Raw genomic sequence first — 21,043 nt, 5'->3', positions numbered from 1 at the left:
GCAAACTGATGTATCACATTTTTTTTTTTTAATTTTTTGTGATATATGACTAGCAATTTTTCATACTGAGGTGTTGTTTCCACAAGACATCCTAGATGAGTGTGCGCTTATGAGGAACCACGCAGCGGTGTAATGAAGAGTGCGACCTTGTGCTATTTATTATTTTAATCCTGCTTTTTATACTCTGTGGTGAACTGAATATGGATAATAACCTCATACACATGCACATTTCTCTACTCTCTGGATGGCTTTCATTATAATCACGTCAATCACATCTTTCTTTGAACCATAAGTATGTTTTTTTATCTCATTGTGGGCTTTTATGCATTTTGTCAATCACAGAAAGGCATAATTCTCTTTTTTTTTCTTACAGAGATGTATTTCCACAAGGCCTCCCAGATGAGTATGCTTTTGTGACCACATTTAAGTTCAGGAAAACCTCAAGAAGAGAAGACTGGTATATTTGGCAGATTATTGACAAGTATGGGATACCACAGGTTTGTTATCCTTTTGGTTTGGTTTATAAAGATGGAAGCACTTAATGATCTTGCTATTAGTGTTTGATGTGTTTTAAAGTAGTACTCCTTGAAAAAAAAAATATTTTGTTATATATTACTTACCCCATGTAATTTGTAGTGGCATAGAAAAAAATTTAATCTCATGTTTTCATGTAGGCATAAAAAACTTCTTAAAGTTATATGAATCAATAGTGACCAACACTGGACAGCAAACAAAATCAAAAACAAACATGAAAAAAGTTTACATTACTCATGAGAAGTTTTTTATATACAGGTGCCGGTCATAAAATTAGAATATCATGACAAAGTTGATTTATTTCAGTAATTCCATTCAAAAAGTGAAACTTGTATATTAGATTCATTCATTACACACAGACTGAAGTATTTCAAATGTTTATTTCTTTTAATTTTGATGATTATAACTGACAACTAATGAAAGTCCCAAATTCAGTATCTCGGAAAATTAGAATATTGTGAAAAGGTTCAATATTGAAGACACCTGGTGCCACACTCAAATCAGCTAATTAACTCAAAACACCTGCAAAAGCCTTTAAATGGTCTCTTAGTCCAGTTCTGTAGGCTACACAATCACGGGGAAGACTGCTGACTTGAGAGTTGTCCAAAAGACGACCATTGACACCTTGCACAAGGAGGACAAGACACAAAAGGTCATTGCTAAAGAGGCTGGCTGTTCACAGAGCTCTGTGTCCAAGCACATTAATAGAGAGGCGAAGGGAAGGACAAGATGTCATAGAAAAAAGTGTACAAGCAATCAGGATAAGCGCACCCTGGAGAGGATTGTGAAACAAAACCCATTCAAAACTGTGGGGGAGATTCACAAAGAGTGGACTGCAGCTGGAGTCAGTGCTTCAAGAACCGCCATGCACAGACGTATGCAAGACATGGGTTTCAGCTGTCGCATTCCTTGTGTCAAGCCACTCTTGAACAAGAGACAGCATCAGAAGCTTCTCACCTGAGCTAAAGACAAAAAGGACTGGACTGCTGCCGAGTGGTCCAAAGTTATGTTCTCTGATGAAAGTAAATTTTGCATTTCCTTTGGAAATCAAGGTCCCAGAGTCTGGAGGAATAGAGGAGAGGCACAGAATCCACGTTGCTTGAGGTCCAGTGTAAAGTTTCCACAGTCAGTGATGGTTTGGGGTGCCATGTCATCTACTGGTGTTGGTCCATTGTGTTTTCTGAGGTCCAAGGTCAACGCAGCCGTCTACCAGGATGTTTTAGAGCACTTCTTGCTTCCTGCTGCTGACGAACTTTATGGAGATGCAGATTTCATTTTCCAACAGGACCTGGCACCTGCACACAGTGCCAAAGCTACCAGTACCTGGTTTAAGGACCATGGTATCCCTGTTCTTGATTGGCCAGCAAACTCGCCTGACCTTAACCCCATAGAAAATCTATGGGGTATTGTGAAGAGGAAGATGCAATACACCAGACCCAACAATTCAGAAGAGCTGAAGGCCACTATCAGAGCAACATGGGCTCTCATAACACCTGAGCAGTGCCACAGACTGATCGACTCCATGCCACGCTGCATTGCTGCAGTAATCCAGGCCAAAGGAGCCCTGACTAAATAATGAGTGCTGTACATGTTCATACTTTTCATGTTCATACCTTTCAGCTGGCCAACATTTCTAAAAATCCTTTTTATGCATTGGTCTTAATTGATATTCTAATTTTCCGAGATACTGAATTTGGGACTTTCATTAGTTGTCAGTTATAATCATCAAAATTAAAAGAAATAAGCATTTGAAATACATCAGTTTGTGTGTAATGAATGAATCTAATATACAAGTTTCACTTTTTGAATGGAATTACTGAAATAAATCAACTTTGTCATGATATTCTAATTTTATGACTGGCACCTGTATGTTACTTACTCCATGTAGTTTGTAGTGATGGCCAAGAAATATTTTAATCAGGTTTTAATGCAAAATAGAAATCACAAATTTTGTGATATACTGTATATACTAACATATAAGTCGGGTCTTGAAACCCAAAAAATCGATCATAAAATCAGACCCCAACTTATACACCCGCTCAAAAATGCGACACTTAATTTTTTTTCTTCTTGCATCTTCCAATCTCACATCAGTTTCTCAGACACAGTTTTGCTGCAGCAGCGCAGTTACCAAATTCTTTCGCCACTTCAGCGACGTTAAATTTAAAACCAGTTTCATATTTTCTTCTGATCAAACTCTCTATCGTAGATAAGGGATGCTCTTACGATAAAGGTGTGTGAGGGTGTGGGATACAAAATACACAAACGTTGCTTCGGCATACTTTGGGTATTACCGTGTGGTCATGTGGGCACAATACATAAAAAAAAGGCAGTGTGCTCCAAGGTTACTCTCTCAGGTGGGTGTTCGCATATCATAATCTCTTGGACCAATAGCGTGAGTTTTCCGCATTCGACTTATATGACCAACATTATAAAATACCAGAGATTATACTGTAAAATCAACTCCCGAACTTATCCACGAGTACATACGGTAATGCAGGTCTATGGTGACCAACATTGGGAGACAAACAATATCAAAACGTCTATCAAAGGACCTTACAATAGTCCATATATCAAGCCGTCCGGTCATGTGCTCACAATGTGCCAAACACATGTGTTTTTACTAAAATATTGCTAAATAAACTACCTCCAGAAAATCACCCTTGTGATTTTTGACAAGTACAGGGTACCACAGGTTTGTAACCCATTTTCTTTTATTTATAATGAAGCACATAATGTTTGTGTTTGATGCATTTTAAAAGGCAAATTCTCCAAAAAATGAGATTTGTTTTATATGTTATTAGATTATATTAGATTAGATTAGATAGACTTTATTAATCACAAGGGGAAATTCAGATACTTACAGCAGCGGAAACATAACAAACAAAGATACAGACTCATAGGACAGATAATAGAGCCAATCAATCAATCAATTCATAAATAAATGTATATTGTGCAGATATTTCAAAGTAAACTTAACAAGCACATCACAAGTTGTCAGTTAGCAGTGGGCACAAAAGACCCCTGGAGTCGCTTCTTAGCCCACCATGGTGGAATGAGCCAGTAGCTCATTTTTCATGATGGTTATCCTATTTTGCCACCATCTTCATTAACACAGTGTGTACCCCATGTCAGAGAACTGACTTATTAGTGTTGTGTGCTGTATTTATCAAACTTTACTGTACAGATTTTTCATTCTGAGAAAAGCAGAATTGTTTTTTTTCAATCTTTTATTGGGTATTCTAGTCTAATTAAAAATCAGGTGTAAATAAAATATTGTGGGTTTTTTTTAGGTGTCTGTTCGTTTGGATGGAGAGAACAGGGCCGTGGAGTACAATGCAATTGGAGTCACCAGAGATGCCGTGAGAGCCGTCTTCAGGAATCCAGAAGTAGCTGACCTGTTTGATCGTAACTGGCACAAGATAGCCTTAAGCATCCAAGCGCAGACGGTGTCCCTGTACCTTGACTGCAAACTCATTCAAACTATGCCCATAGAAGAGAGGGAAGATATCGACATCCAGGGAAAGACTGTCATTGGCAAGCGTTTGTATGACAGTGTTCCCATTGATGTGAGTATGAATACATCTTACAAGTACAGTTCTGCAAGTGCAAAAAGTTTCAAGCAAAAATGCTTAATTACACATTCATGTAAAATAAAAGGCAACACTCTGTCTTACTGAAAAAGAGTCACAGGGGAACATTCTAATACATGGCAATAATTTCTATTTTTTTTTTTTATTTTATTTTAAAGTGTGTGAGTTAGAGGCACTTACTCACAATATAGAATATTATTATCTTACTTCTCTGACTAAACCCACCACTCACTTACAGCAACATCTTTTCAGGGGTGGATCTACCATGAAATGAATGAAGTTTAAGCTTCTGGGCCCCAGAAGCAACTTTAGTCCACTTTGCTTAAACATTTTTTGTGTCAACTCTATGAGAAGAGGCTTTTAAAAATAATAATATTAATACTATAGTGTAATTCAATACAAAATATTAATTAAAATAAGAATTAAAATGTTATTAAAGTATCGTGTTGGCTATCTGTGAATGAAAACAAAAAGCTCATTCTGAAAATGTTTAATATAAAATAATTATAAATGGATTAAAGCACAATTGACATTTATGAAAGAAATGAACATTTTTATTCAAATGTTTTGTCTTAGGCTAGCCATAGTCCAAAAAATGAAAGAATATTTCGTTGCTTGTGGTCATTGTAAAGGACATTTCGGTAAAGAATAAACTTATAAAACCTTAAAACATAATTAACATATAATACTCTTACAATAAATAATAACAATTTTACCTATGTACAATTATAATACAGTAAAAATTAAAGGCTAATAATAATATCCTCTTTGGTAGATGCAAACTTTAAATGACGCGTCGTAACAAAACAGAGGAGCCGTTGAAAAGGCAATCATGTAAATGACGTTAGCATTGTAGTTGCCTTTTTAACATGATGGCACTCATGATAAAGTGATCCAGACAAAATCGTGTATTAACAAAGTGTTCATAAGAATACAATATCTGAATCACCCCTATGCAAAAGTAAATATTATATTTAGAAAAGTAAGTTAAGTAAATACAGTGAAATAATGTTAGATTAGCCTAAGGCTGTTGTTTTTATGAATAGTGGTTACCCAGACCTCATAACAGTTCAAGCTTCAGGGCCCATCTTTAATGAACACTGTAACTTCAACACTCTTACTTCATCTTCTTCTTGTTTGTGAGTGTGCACATCAAACTAATCATTTAATGGCAGGTTCAAGAAGCAAGAATAGCTGTCTGTAGGTCACTCGTCCCATTAACAATGGATTCATTCAAGGGTTCAGAAGTTCTGAATCTGCCACCTATATTGTTTTCTGATAACCCTAAGTCATTTCAAAATAGTTATGGGGAAGATCTAGGGAACTAAAAACCACTGTGCTTAATGTGTATCATGGATAAATTAATGGAAGGATTATTAATGAAAGGATTGAGCAACACTTGGCAAGAACATTAGTGTTAGAGAGCAGTCAGCAAGGATACAAATGGAAGAGGTCACATTTTACTAACATGCTGGAATTCTAAGAGGACGTAACAAAAGGATATCATCAGAGAAGTGAATATACGAGGGACGTTTCTGCACTTTTATATTTTCGTTGGAAACAGTGAAGGAGGGATGAGTAGTAATTGGGCATTAAAAAGTTGGTACGGCCCTGGGAAAATTGCATCTAAAAGGAAGGTGACTATGCAGAAAAGTGCTTGTATTTTGTTTTTACAATTCTTAATAAATAGACTTAAAAAAAGTGTGTAAACTTTTTGAGTGTCCCTCGTAATATTATTTAATGTATCTTGCAGTTGATAAAGTCCCACATGAGATGTTGGGCATCAAAAAGAAGAGGTTGTGCAGAGAGTTCTGTGTAGATGGATTTCAGAATTGACAAAAACACAAAAAGTAAAGGGTTGTGGTGCAAGGAACCTTATTAGATTTAAATGATGTTAATACTGGTGATCTGGATAGGAATATAAATAGCAAGATGGTTAAGTCTGCAGATGATGTCATGCAGGTGGGATGGCAGATAATCTAGAATCTGTTGAGTCATTACAGCGAGACATGGATAGGATACAGGTTTTGGCAGATTTGTGGCAGTTGAAGTTTAATGTAAATAAATGTATAAAGTATTATGCATGTTAGATCTTGTGACAGATTGGGGGGCGCTATCGCTCCCTTGAACCCTTGTCCAAGACGCCAGACACCAGATAAAAGTCCAAAAGTAGACTTTATTAATTAACAGTAGTGCACAAAGCACCCTCCTCTCCACAATACTCATTAATCCACAAAACTACAATAATCAATAATCCTCCACACTCCCAGACGCGTTGCCACCCTTCCACCTAGCTCAGCTCGCCGTCTGGGAGTTCCCAGAGTCTTTTTATAGTTCCTGACCTGGAAGTGTTTCCCATCCTTCAGTCCATGATTCCTTATCACTTCCGGGTCAGATAAAAAGTCCTTTTCTTCACCCCGGAAGTACGTCATTCCCTCTGTCGCCTTGACTAAAATGTACTTCCGGGTTATAGGTGAAACCAAAGTCTCTGTGTCTTCCTGCAGTGTCCCCTGGAGGTCCCCATGGTATCCAGCAGGGCTGTGATGAAAAGCTCCATTGTCCATGGTGCCCTCCTGGAACCTGGGTCACCTCTATGTTGCTTGCAGGGCTCCACCTGGCGGCCTGGGGGTATTGGCCGAGATGTAAGGCCGGCCATATCCCACAATCTGAATACACAATTGAAGGTCTGAAGCTTGAAAGAACCTCTTATGAGAAGGACCTACATCCAGGCAGTGGATAGTAATCATTAACAAGGCTAACAGAATGTTAGATTATAAAGCATGAAGTGTGAAGTACAAGTCAAGGGAGGTAACACACCGGAGAGGCCTCATGTGGGATACTGTACGCAGTTTTGATTTCCTGGCAAAAAAAAAGACATAACAGCACTACAAAAAGAACAGAGAAGAGCGACTAGGCTAATTCCATGACTGCAGGATATGAGTTATGAAAAACAATTAAGGGAGTTCAACCTTTCCACTTTAAACAAATGGAGATTAAGATGTGACCTGATTGAAGTTAGAAAAACTATGAAAGGTATTAGTGCAGTGGATTTAGGCTATTACTTTAAAATGAGTTTAACAACAGCATGGGGACACAGTTACTTGTTCATAGTAGGTTTCCTCAGACAGAGAACCATAGCCACATAGAATAAATTACTAAGTAGTGCATTTGAGAGCAGTGCTTTAAGGACTTTTACATCTCAACCTCATGTTGTTTTGGAGAAGTTAGGTGGATTGCCTTGTTGGGCTGAATGGCCTGTTCATGTCAAACGTTTGTCGAATGTTCTAATATTACAGCCTGGCTTCCTGACTTATGTTAAATAGGCAACTAAAAGTCATTCTATTGTCATAAACATTACCTCCGTGCTCTCTTGTTAATGAATCTGTTTAGAAGGAGACCATAAGCATGCTGATTAAAATCATTCCAGCATCACCCCTACTATGATCTCATTGGACTGAGAGAGTATCAGGATAACTAATATTTCTTAAATCAATCTCAGATAAATTACAAAAGTGCTACAGCCTTATGTATATCCTAATGTACAAACACTACAGGTTGTTCTTTATACTAATAGTAATGCATCTGCATAATGCCTCACGGTGACTGCAACTGCTAAGTCAGAAGCTTAAGTTTCTTTCTTTTTAATCATTCTGGTATCTGCTTAAACCATAGTGTGTGTGTACATATATTTATTTATCTATCTTTTTATATATTTATGTATTTAAAAAGCTTCAGTAAAAAGCCAGATTTCCCACTGGAGACAAATACCTTTCTATCTATCTATCTATCTATCTATCTATCTATCTATCTATCTATCTATCTATCTATCTATCTATCTATCTATCATCCAGTTTGGTTTCAGCACTGCCAACATGTCCCACCCCACCCTGCACCACTTTATTTGCTACAGAGGTTTTTGGAGATGTCCTCTTGAAGAATCCCTTACTTGTATAGGATTTAAACTTTGATGGGTCTCTGTGTGACAGATAATTTAGTGATCCATGCCTATTATTGCCTTTACAGAAAAAAAAATGTTTATGTTAGGATATATCTGTTTATTAGTAACTATTCAACAGAGGATTTTAGCTTCTAACAGTAAATATACATACATTATCTAAATATATCACAAATAAGACAGAATGAACATTTAAATGATGGCCCCTTCACTATGCCTACAATGTCACAAGAATGAAACATGTTTTGTTTTTGTTTGTTTTTCTAGTTTGACCTCCAGAGAATGGTGATTTACTGTGACTCGAGACATGCAGAGCTGGAGACTTGCTGTGACATTCCCACTGGTCCAGTAAGTACTGTCAACTGTTTCAGTGTTGTTTAATATATTGCACTGGAAACAAGAAGGCCAATACGTGTTCTGTGAGTGTTATGCTTTTTCTTTACTGGCTAATGCCTAAAGGTCACATCCTTCAGATTCATAATATAACCATTTAGGGCACAAGCAGATTGCAGTACATAACTTGCTTAAGATGACACCAGTAGTTTGTGACGAAGACTGAATTTCTGTAAAATCGAGCTCCTTAAACACTAAAGCATAGTCCTTCCTAGTATCCCACTGCTCAATACCTGTTCATATGTGGCCATTCCATCAAAATGCTCCCCGTATTCAATGACAACCTCCTTTCTTACTGTCATCTCCTGCATTATTCCTAACTTCCTGTACAAACATTATTAAATTAGTGTTGATTCTTGGAATGAAATGACTGTTTTTCCCATTATGTCCCTTGCGTCCTTATTATTCATATAATGAGTCTGCCGCCTGAAGGAGAAATTGTCAACGTCAAAATAACATTACAGTGTATGTATGTATGGGTCCACTGGATCCATATGGTATATATGCTGTCAGTGCAGATTTAACACTGCGAATAATTATTTAGGCTTCTAGCTAATTAGTTTCAGTGACACAGTGATCCTGTGATATAATTTTTTCGCTCTATATTAAATATTTTATATTATTTTCTAGCTGGTTGAATGCTCTGAGTTAAAATTTATAAATATATTTCACTATTTGTTTTCATTTCCATTCATTTTAATAAATTATGTGGGTTATAACTTGTTAAACAATATAAAGCCAATCATCAAAAATACATATTAATTAAAACTATATGCCCTTCTAATATTTATAATAATATGTCATGAATAAGTAATAGTTATGTATTTCCATATTTAAAATAATTCAGACGGCATCTAATAAGCACAGAATACATAAATACCAAGTAATGGCTTTCAATTCAACACTCAGACGTTTTCTTTTATATCATAAATAGTACCTCGTTTTTCTCAGTTTGGTGGTCTAATGATTTTTTTTTTCCATTAATATCTATAATAACTTCCAAATCACAAATACCGTATGAAGAAGAATAAGGTAAGAATGACACCATCCAAAATTATTCTCTCAATGGACCTTGCTTCCCTTAATCAATAAATCATGTACTTGACGTACACGAGAACAATTTTTAAATTTTTCATATTGGTAAAATATTTTATTTTGCATACTAGAGGAACTGAGAGCAAGAGCAAATATTTTTGTAATGCGCAGCTCATAATATATCATATACTCCAGTGGCTCATCTAACTAGAAACAAATTGATACTGGCCAAATGAATCATTTTCACCTTCACTTTGCAGAAAGCAGGGAGATGATCAGTCCTTCTTAGTTTCATTGTGCTGTTTCTTTACCCATAAAGCTTGCAGTTGCACAATGAACAGAAAAGTATTAAAATCCTCAGATTGCAACACAGTGATTATTATATTTAATCTTTAGCAAAAAAAAAATGAAAAAGAAGTCAATGCCATTCCCTGAAGTGTGGTGTTTGATTTTCTCTCTTGTTTCATATTTCATGTTACGAGAGGGTGCAAATCCCACCCTCATCGGCAAGTGAATCACCCTGGACTCACAACATGAGCCATCTCAATTTGAAGATTTGCACTGCTGTTGGCCAGCCCCGGACCAATAACATCTCGCTCAGAAGCTATCTTATTGTAGTGTGAGCTAAAGTAGTAACTCCAATCGAGTGTGGCTGTGCATGTGAGTGTGCACATCTGGGCCTTGCAATGAACAAAAGCCCAATGCTGAGATGTTTTCTGCCTTTTGCCCCACGCTGGAGAGATTGACTCCAGTCACCTGCAGCATTCAATATGACTATCAATCTGATATATTTTCATATTATATTATTTATCAAATACTATATTTTATTTATATTTATTGCCATGACAACAATAAAACATAAGACGTTTTACAAATGAAATCAAAAAAGTTCAGCTTGTTTGATTAATGACAAGCTATATTTTCCAAAAATATCATTCAAATATTTTTAAAGACCTCTAGGGTTCTTCTTCAACAAATATTTTGTTAGTTCTTTTTCCAGATTTCCTTTAAATGAAGAAGTGTTTCCTAGCTGCTGTCTAAAATGCACCTCCACTTAGTTTTTATTATCTTCTTTGATTATGTTGGCCACTAAATAACTGAACAGACTTTCTCTTAGTTCAGCTTTACTGACACCCTTGAGAATTTTACCTCCATACTACCGTCTCTGCCCAAGATTAGGTTTCATTTTCTTATTGAGTCAGATGAGGATGTGCTCTTTAATTCATGGATTTGTGTTGTTGCTCTACTCTGCGCAGCAGAAGTCATATTTTCTAGTGTGGAATAATAAAAACTTTTAATCAATATATTAAATAATAGTTGAACAAAGAATCTTGGGCTAAGGACCTTTTGACCTAGTCCAAGGGAGGGGAAGAAGATTTCGTGACTATGCCTTAGTGCAATGAAATTTTTGTACTTAGATGAACAAGTCTAAAATGCCTTGATGATTACTATCTGTGTGCATTTGGGTGGATGGAAAATATGTTATTTTGCAAACCGGCTTATGCTTCGAAAATGTGTATGTATATATATTTGCGAGTATAAGAGTTCTTTGTGTTAACTATATGAATGCATTAAGATTGTTAAAAGAGGAAAACCATTACCTGTATAATCATCTTAATAAAATAAGCATATTACTAGTTTGTATTGATAGGCTATGGATTAATTGATTATTCATTTGACTTACTTAAACTAATGAACTAAGGATTAATTGTTTATTAAAAAGACTTAAGTGTGTACGCAAAGCTGAAAAAACAAACTTGCAATATTTCTGTCAAACTGCTGACCTTTTAGTCTGTACTCAGGAAACTGTTAATCTTAACAAACATCTAGGATTGTAAAATCAACAGCAACAGACTTTTTCACTTCATCTTTAGTGGTTTAACACATGTGTTGTAATTTTTGGGCATATTACTGAATCCCCCCCAAATAATTGTGTAACCTTGTCTCGTGATAGGCTGTCTCTGTAAGATGTAAAAATTTCTGTTATAAAAAGGAAACTCACCCCCCCAAGATTGGACTATTGCTGGTGACTGTCAGTGACACTAGCTGACAGGGCTGGAGCGGTCTCTCTGCCACCAAGAATAAAGAAATTGCTTTTTACTTTACATCTGCTGTCTGCCTCGAACCTTCATCCACACTAGTAACGATTACTGAGCCCTTAATTTATAGCAGCTCTTGTACCAGGTGGCTCTGTGGCTAAGGATCTATGCTGGTTTCTGGGAGGTTGCCAGTTCAAATCCAGTTACTGCCATAAGGGATCCTATTCCCTTGGGCACTTGAGCAAGGTCCTTAACCTGAAAATTTACATTTACTTATTTGGCTGACAGCTTTCTTAAAGGCAACTCACAACATTTATGATAGAATTGGTTCCATTTGGAGCACAGGCAGGTCAAGTGAGGGTCACACAAAGTCAAAGCGAGCTTTATTGTCATCTCAACCAGGGCCGGAGTAAGACGAAATTGGGCCTGATGCTGCAGCACAAAAACGGCCTATTTTTTCTCGGCTTCAGTGCATGTGCTTTCAACACTCACCGTACATACACACTCAGACAGACCAAGGAGCCTTAATTGCTTGTAACGCAACCAGCTAGCCTTTATTGAACATGAATAATAATAACGACGTAGTACCGTAACAACTTGAGATTAACATCAAACTATGTAACAACAACATTCAATAGCAATTGTCTGAAAAGTGCACTTAATGCAGAAAACCTAACAATAAAATACACAAAATTTTGCAATTCTCTTATAAAACAGAGTAAGAAAAAATGAATTTGCAGAGACATTGGGTCAAAGTGACTCAGTTCAGGCTCTTGAGGGTAAAAATTTGTCCATGATTTCAATTTCATAATACACCAGAATCCTGTTGAGGACACATTAGCTATTAGGTGGTGAAGGCGGGAGAGAGATAGCCAAATAGAGACAGGGATGATTAGTGGGCCCGAATGGACAAGGCCGTGATGGGCAATTTAGCCAGGACGTTGGCATAAACCCTACTGTTTTTGAAAGATGCCCAGGGATCATTAATGACCACAGAAATGCAGGACCTTGGTTTTATGTCTCATTTGAATGATGGTGCCATATTTACAGCACAGAGTCCCCGTCACTGCACTGGGGCATTTGGATCCACAAACAGACCACAGGGTAAGTGCCCTCTGCTTGCCTTACCAATACCTCTTTCAGAAGCAACTCATAGCAACACAGGTGTATGGTATATACATGCTAATTATAAAGGAAGGAGCCAGACTTCCTCAGGAATGAAGCTGTGTTCTGCTAGAATGGGGCTGTATTTATTATAAGAATAAAATGGCATGTAATTTTTGTCATTGTTGTCCTTAACCCTGTTTACTTATTGCAGTATTTTTCCCTATTGCAGTGCAAAGTCACAGTTGTGACTGAGCCACCATTCATAATACCCACAACACCACAAAGTGGAGAGCAACATGGTGGCATCAAGACTGTAAACTGCTCATGCCAAGCTGGAGAAAAGGTAAGAAAAGAAGTTAAACTGAAATACAGCAAGTGATAAAAAAACTGCATTAAAATCAGCTAGTAACTGTATAACCTGAATAGTTTTATATCAGAGTAATAAACGATTAAAATGCCAATTACTTGCAACAAAAATGTTTATCTTGTTAAAATAAAGCATAGTGTAGAGCAGAGGTCACCAACTCTAGTCCTGGATGACCACCGTGGCTGCAGGTTTTCATTCTAACTCTTTTCTTGATTAGTGACCTGTTTTTACTGCTAATTAACTTCTTTTGAATTAATTTTAATTGACTTGCTCTTGAAGACTCTGACCTCTTAATTGTTTATTTTTCCTTAAATAGCAGCCAAACAACAATGAGATACAAAATGAGCCAAAACAACCGGTGTCCATCATACAATATCTGAAAATAAAGACATATGAAGGTCGCAGGAATGTCAATCTGCTCAGGTCCCCAAAACATTTTAACAGTGTTCTCGTAAAAGAGAAAATCAATAGTTTCGGAAATGTCTGCCAATTCACCACGAGAGCAGCAACAAGCCATGGAATTAAAGAACGGGTTTAATTAACGGCAAGAATCTGCACCTCATTAAGCAGCTGGTTGGTGTGAAATTGGTTGGAGTTTGAGGGCCTGACTTAGTTGGTCTTCTGTTGGCTCCCTCACTTCACATTTCATTTCTGTTTGGGTGCCGTTTAAGGAAAGAAATTAAGTGATTCAGAGGAACGATGAAGAAATCCAGGGGAACAAATCTGAAAAAACAAGTCAATTAAAATGAAATCATAAGAAGTTAATTAGCAGCACAAACAGGGCACTCGTTAAAAGAGGAGTTAGAATGAAATCCTGCAGCCATGGTGGTCTTCCAGGGCTGGTTGGCGACCCCTGGTGTACAGCACATGCAGACGTACCAGGAATGTTGTCCTCTTTAACTTACATAAAATAGATCATATTGTGGAATATTTCCAACAGCAACAAATGCCCCAGTTGTCCTCATATTTTTTATGCTTTATTTCAGGGGGAAGTTGGCCCACCTGGACTTGACGGTCCCAGAGGTCAAAAGGTATAAATGTTTTTTCATATCATATTTACTTCTCACACCTGACACAAAAATTAGCATTATTCCTTCAGAGCCCATGGGATATTTTGAATTTCCAGACTGGGTTACCTTAGTCTGGCTTCTTGGTGTTCTTGTTGTGAAATCCTCCCAGAAACCCAGTCTCCCAGTTTCCTTCCACAGTCTAAAGACATACTATTAAGTTGGTACATACATGTGATGATCCAGTGTCCTTTTCTGGCATTACAACTACCTAGAACCATTTTTGCCAGGTAGACTCTGACACTGAATCACTCAGACCAGGGAAAGAGTTAAAATTAAAGGAGGAATAAAAATATCTCTGGAAATAATACATCACATTACACGATTGTGATAGCATGAACATTTATATTTTAAAATTGTGCACATGAACTAATAGCTAATATTGTCTGTTAACACTAGAATCCCTGAAGCCTACAAAGCCTTCTTTCGTTATATTCTTGAATTAAAGTGCATGTGTTTATTTGATATGCGGACTGAAATCTTCACACATTATACACTTAATGTCGTTATTGCTATAAAATGGAAGAAGTTTCTGTTTTAGTTATGTTTTCAACATTTCTTGCCTCACATTTCCTGTCATCCTACATTTACCCAGATCATCGTAGACACAGAACACACATGAAATGGATGTATTTCAAGTAATGATACATTATTTACCATATACAACTCCAGATCTCACATGCAGCTAAACAGACTTGTGCTGGGAGAATTTCAGCTGTGGCGGTGGGGGGAGATGGGATAGCAGGCTGCTTGCTGCTTGTGCTGACTGACATACTTGCAAAACAAAAGACACTGATGGAGAGGTGCGAAGGAATTTAAGGTGGCTTGGCATTACAACTTTTTTCGTAGGCTTCAGGGATTCTAGTGTTAAACACTGTTCTCATTTTTATAAAGATATCAGCTGTTGGTTGTGTGCAGTAAAATGATTCATCTTACAAATCAATGAGCCTTATATACATGTATACAACTTTTATATTTAACACCAGTTTGAAGACACATACTGTGCAACTTTTCTATTGACTGAACCCACTTTATGAAATAAAGAATATAATGATCTTATATTTGTCTTTTATATGTAAAGGGTGAGACTGGAAATCAAGGTGCATTTGGGCCTGCTGGAGCTAAAGGACAAAAAGGAGAAGCTGTAAGGAATCTATTTAAATACCTGCTATAAGGCTTTGTAGTTCTGTAATATTCATTGGGATTCTATCTATTCACTTCAAATTTGTAAAATAAATTGCCAGTGCCCAGCTCTGAGGACTAATATGTGACCTTAACTCAAGACTTATTTTTTATGCTAGAAGTGATATACTTTTGAGGAATATTTTGTAAATTTCCCAAATAAACCAATTTAGGTATCCATTAGAAGCAACTACTAAAATTCTATAAATATTTATTACTTTTACCAGTAACAATAATGTTACTATTGAAAATGCTACAAATGTTGTATATATTTAGACAACTTCTTAACATGTAATAATTAAAATGGCATGTAAAATAATCGCCTGTGTTCCTAAAAAATGTATGTTGTAGACCCTGATTTGTCTCTGATACATCCAGCTCAGGACTGAAGTAAATGGTCTATAAAACCCTTATTAAGATAATTTTACAAATTATAATAATTTTTAGTCTGAATAACCTCATGACCTCGCTGAATTTTTTTTTTTTTGATGCTTTTAACATTTTCGAAATGATGTTGGCTGATTATATCTTTAGTCTTGCTATCTGTTCTTCAACCTAAATTTTGAATTTTGTGTGTGTATGTCTGCTCTCTGTACATACATACATACATACAGTACATACATACATACTGTGTATATATACAGTGGTTTGAAAAACTATTTGCCCCCTTCCTGATTTCTTATTCTTTTGCATGTTTGTCACACAAAATGTTTCTGATCATCAAACACATTTAACCATTAGTCAAATATAACACAAGTAAACACAAAATGCAGTTTTTAAATGATGGTTTTATTATTTAGGGAGAAAAAATCCAAACCTACATGGCCCTGTGTGAAAAAGTAATTGCCCCCTGAACCTAATAACTGGTTGGGCCACCCTTAGCAGCAATAACTGCAATCAAGCGTTTGCGATAACTTGCAATGAGTCTTTTACAGCGCTCTGGAGGAATTTTGGCCCACTCATCTTTGCAGAATTTTTGTAATTCAGCTTTATTTGAGGGTTTTCTAGCATGAACCGCCTTTTTAAGGTCATGCCATATCATCTCAATTGGATTCAGGTCAGGACTTTGACTAGGCCACTCCAAAGTCTTCATTTTGTTTTTCTTCAGCCATTCAGAGGTGGATTTGCTGGTGTGTTTTGGGTCATTGTCCTGTTGCAGCACCCAAGATCGCTTCAGCTTGAGCTGACAAACAGATGGCCGGACATTCTCCTTCAGGATTTTTTGGTAGACAGTAGAATTCATGGTTCCATCTGTCACAGCAAGCCTTCCAGGTCCCGAAGCAGCAAAACAACCCCAGACCATCACACTACCACCACCACCATATTTTACTGTTGGTATGATGTTCTTTTTCTGAAATGCTGTGTTCCTTTTACGCCAGATGTAACGGGACATTTGCCTTCCAAAAAGTTCAACTTTTGTCTCATCAGTCCACAAGGTATTTTCCCAAAAGTCTTGGCAATCATTGAGATGTTTCTTAGCAAAATTGAGACGAGCCCTAATGTTCTTTTTGCTTAACAGTGGTTTGCGTCTTGGAAATCTGCCATTCAGGCTGTTTTTGCCCAGTCTCTTTCTTATGGTGGAGTCGTGAACACTGACCTTAATTGAGGCAAGTGAGGCCTGTAGTTCTTTAGACGTTGTCCTGGGGTCTTTTGTGACCTCTCGGATGAGTCGTCTCTGCGCTCTTGGGGTAATTTTGGTTGGCCGGCCACTCCTGGGAAGGTTCACCACTGTTCCATGTTTTTGCCATTTGTGGATAATGGCTCTCACTGTGGTTCGCTGGAGTCCCAAAGCTTTAGAAATGGCTTTATAACCTTTACCAGACTGATAGATCTCAATTACTTCTGTTCTCATTTGTTCCTGAATTTCTTTGCATCTTGGCATGATGTCTAGCTTTTGAGGTGCTTTTGGTCTACTTCTCTGTGTCAGGCAGCTCCTATTTAAGTGATTTCTTGATTGAAACAGGTGTGGCAGTAATCAGGCCAGGGGGTGGCTACGGAAATTGAACTCAGGTGTGATACACCACAGTTAGGTTATTTTTAACAAGGGGCAATTACTTTTCACACAGGGTCATGTAGGTTTTGATTTTTATTCTCCCTAAATAATAAAAACCATCATTTAAAAACTGCATTTTGTGTTTACTTGTGTTATATTTGACTAATGGTTAAATGTGTTTGATGATCAGAAACATTTTGTGTGACAAACATGCAAAAGAATAAGAAATCAGGAAGGGGGCAAATAGTTTTTCACACCACTGTATATATATATATATATATATATATACTGTGTGTACATACACATATACTGTATATGTTTGTACTCAGCCCAACAAAGCTCAGAGGCCTATCCACTTACCCAAAATAACATCAAGTCTAATTTTGAAGGTCCCTAAAATTATACTGTCTACCACACTACTTGGTAGCTAATTCCATGTGTCTGATGTTCTCTGTGAATAATTTCTTAATGTTTCTGTGAAATGTGCCCTTAAAATGTTTCTAACTGTGTCTCTGTGTTTTTGTTGAACTAATTTTTTAAAGTCACAGTCTCGATTTACTAGCCTAATTCCCTTCATAATTTTAAACACTCTAATCATGTCTGTTTTTAATCTCATTTTGCTTAAACATAAAAGGCTGAGCTGTTTTAATCTTTCCTCATAACTCATCCCCGTCTTAGTTGCTCTTCTCTTGACTTTTTCTAGCGCTGCTCCATCCTTTATGTAGTCTGACATTAAAACTGCATACAGTACTCTGGATAAGGTCTAACCAATGTGTTATAAAGCTTGAACATCACCTCCTTTGATTTGTACTCTACACATCATGCTATATGTTGTCGTGCTATGTCTCTGTCTCAGATATCATTCCAATATCAGATATCAGTCCGTTGGACTGACAATATGCAATGCTTTTTATTACTACATTCATTACAGAACACATTCCAATAGGTGCAAATGTTAATGCTGAATATGCTGAAGTCCATGTTAATTACTTTATGTAGCGAATATATACATATATATATACTGTATATATACATACATACACATATATAAATATAGTATATACAGAATATAGGACCTTAAATTATTTCAATTGTAATTGTTTGTTTGTCTCTATTAATTTCATATAATTTTTAATTACAATATAATTGATCTTGCATATATCTTCCATTTTCCCCATTTCTTTTTTGTTTCTTTCCTTGTATTATTTTCATGTACATATTTTTGTATCATTTTTGTTGCAATGCAATTATTTCCTTATTGATATTCTTTCGTTTACATTTTTATTTTTTTTTAACTATGAAATAGTGGTTGTGTGTTTTGTTCTATATACCAGCAATATATTCTTTAAACATTTTTCAGATTGATTCTTTACCCAGTTTATACTTTTCTGTGTTTTTTATATATATTTATATATATTAGCAGCCTGTTCCACAACACATGTAAACTAAATGTAAGATAAGTATCGCTAAAATATGTAATATATTCTGTTACATGGTTCATAGCACCTAGTAAAATGTATATATGTTACCGGCAATGTATGAAAAGCAGACGTTGTATAGAATGCCTAGGCAATATATAGAATGCCTGGCGTTTTTGGGCAAAGTATGAAATATCCAAATTATTTTAATATTATATATACTTTCCCTAGGCATTGTATGTAATACCTAGGCATTATATAGAGTGACAAATGCTATTTAGGCAAAGTATTAAAAGAGAGTCATGAAAAGGCTTTTATTGAAAAGACGTATATGAAAAAGAAATAAATACAAAAAAAAAGTATAGAACTTTCTTATTGAGGAAAACAAGAAAAAATAAAATATGAAACGACTTGTTGCAACAAGGAAGGAAAATTTTTTATTTTAAATTGCACTGAAATGCAAATGGGGAATTCTCTGTCTGAGGCGAGCATCGAAAGTTACGTGGCATTAGAAATGTCATTAGCGGGAGTAGATTATACTTTGCCGCTTTGTCTTTTGTCATTGAATAGAATGCCTAGGAAATGTGTGAAATGTTAATCATTTCATACTTTGATGTCCAATTTTCTGCATTCTATATATTGCCTAGGTTTTCAATACAATGCCTGCATTTCATACATTGCTGGTAACACATAAATTATATTGTTTAAGACAAACTGTTAAAAAATAAATTAGTGAGATTTAATTTATTCAAATATAAAGTGTGCTATAAAATGTTTTATAAATCTTTATCACATAACATTAAATAATGCAAAATAACATTTTGCAAATTCTTATTTTCTTATTTAAATTTTTTTATCTATACTAATAAAAGGCAAAGCCCTGACTAACTCACTCACTCACTCACTCACTCATCACTAATTCTCCAACCTCCCGTGTAAGTGGAAGGCTGAAATTTGGCAGGCTCTTTCCCTACAGCTTACTTACAAAAGTTGGGCAGGTTTCATTTCGAAATTCTACACGTAACGGTCATAACTGGAACCTACTTTTGTCCATATACTGTATACGGCCATACCCTGCAGCTCGCTCCGTCGCCGTGTGAGGCGGAGTTGCGTCCCTCATTGTCACGCCTCCCACATAATTGAGTGCCTGCCCATATAAAGCCGTCAGTCAACAGCAATCCAATAGACACACTGCCACTAAATATTCGCGGGTGAAGGGCTGTGCTTATGCAAACGAAGATGAGAAGGTCAGAGATAAACATTTTTCTCGCACTTTCGCTGAGTTTGTGCCAAACACTAGTCTAAGTGCCGGGTCTTAGCTAACATTAAATAAAGCCGTGGACATCTCAAGATAGCACAAGCACAGCTGGGAACCTTCGATGCATGTACTCCGAGCGGCTCACGTGAACTGACTGTGAACGCAGTACGCAGAGAACAAGCAAGACCTCCAAAGAGCGCAGAGACTTTTGATCACATGAACGTGTCTGCAAAAAGTGGCGTCTCCTGCCCTGCAAAAATACTTTAAAAATCGAGCAGCCGGTGCGCGTGCGTAGCTGTGCCGGCCTTTGAGACATTGACTGCTCTTCTGCCTTGAGTGAAAGTAAGCACTTTTAATTTTTTACTCCTTCCCTGAGCTATAGCAGACAACTGCAAACACCGGATCCCTTTTCTAGACCGTGGCAAACTAATATTAAGGCGCTTCGCACTTTCTTTTGCATGTTTACGATTATGAGGTCATGGAAGACATGCACAGGAGTGGAAGACCGACAGTGCCATCCTGGCCGGTCAATGGCAGGGCCGTCTCTCCAGTCTACACGAGACCCGCCACGACGCTCCCCTAAAGGCGCTCATAACGTCAGCAAAGACATCTCTCTACACCATATAAATGAAAAAGGCAACTTTCCTTTCTTTACACCTTTTTTCCTTTTATCCCAAACCAAAACCTTTCTCTCTAAACACTGCAGAGGACACAAAACTAATTTTCTTTAATTGGTGGTAATGCCGGTAAGGCACATTACCAGAGGCAGAAATTTGGACGTTCACATAGAAAATGTAATTTCTATACCACAGCCGTCGTGTAGCGCCTTTCAAAAGGGATCTACTACCAAGAGATCATCCATATACATTTTAGCTGCTGTTAGTTACTTACCTGTTGTGTCTTTAAAATGTAGTTTACCTGCAACCACTCCAGTAGTGTTCAATGTATCTTTACTTCTTAAAACGTTAATGTTTTACTGTTTAATAACTTATAGACTACATTTTATTTTTTCCTTTGCATTTAGTGAGCGAAGCCAATGGGTAATCAGCTATATATATATATATATATATATATATATATATATATATATATATATATATAT

At 36.6% G+C, this 21,043-nt stretch overlaps 1 protein-coding gene across 2 annotated transcripts in view; it reads left to right on the top strand.

Annotated features, from left to right (window-relative positions):
- col22a1 (collagen, type XXII, alpha 1) overlaps positions 1-21,043 on the top strand; it is a 401,136-nt gene that overhangs the window by 147,639 nt on the left and 232,454 nt on the right. For both annotated transcript variants that reach the window (XM_039736671.1, XM_039736672.1), the window contains exons 6-11: positions 374-497; positions 3,828-4,103; positions 8,350-8,430; positions 12,886-12,999; positions 14,010-14,054; positions 15,172-15,234. In XM_039736671.1, coding sequence (XP_039592605.1) covers positions 374-497; positions 3,828-4,103; positions 8,350-8,430; positions 12,886-12,999; positions 14,010-14,054; positions 15,172-15,234 — 703 coding nt within the window. The remainder of the gene's footprint in view (positions 1-373; positions 498-3,827; positions 4,104-8,349; positions 8,431-12,885; positions 13,000-14,009; positions 14,055-15,171; positions 15,235-21,043) is intronic.

This window comes from Polypterus senegalus, chromosome 15, assembly GCF_016835505.1.
Source record: "Polypterus senegalus isolate Bchr_013 chromosome 15, ASM1683550v1, whole genome shotgun sequence".
Taxonomy (NCBI): Eukaryota; Metazoa; Chordata; class Cladistia; order Polypteriformes; family Polypteridae; genus Polypterus; species Polypterus senegalus.
This window is presented reverse-complemented; position numbering and strand designations above follow the sequence as displayed.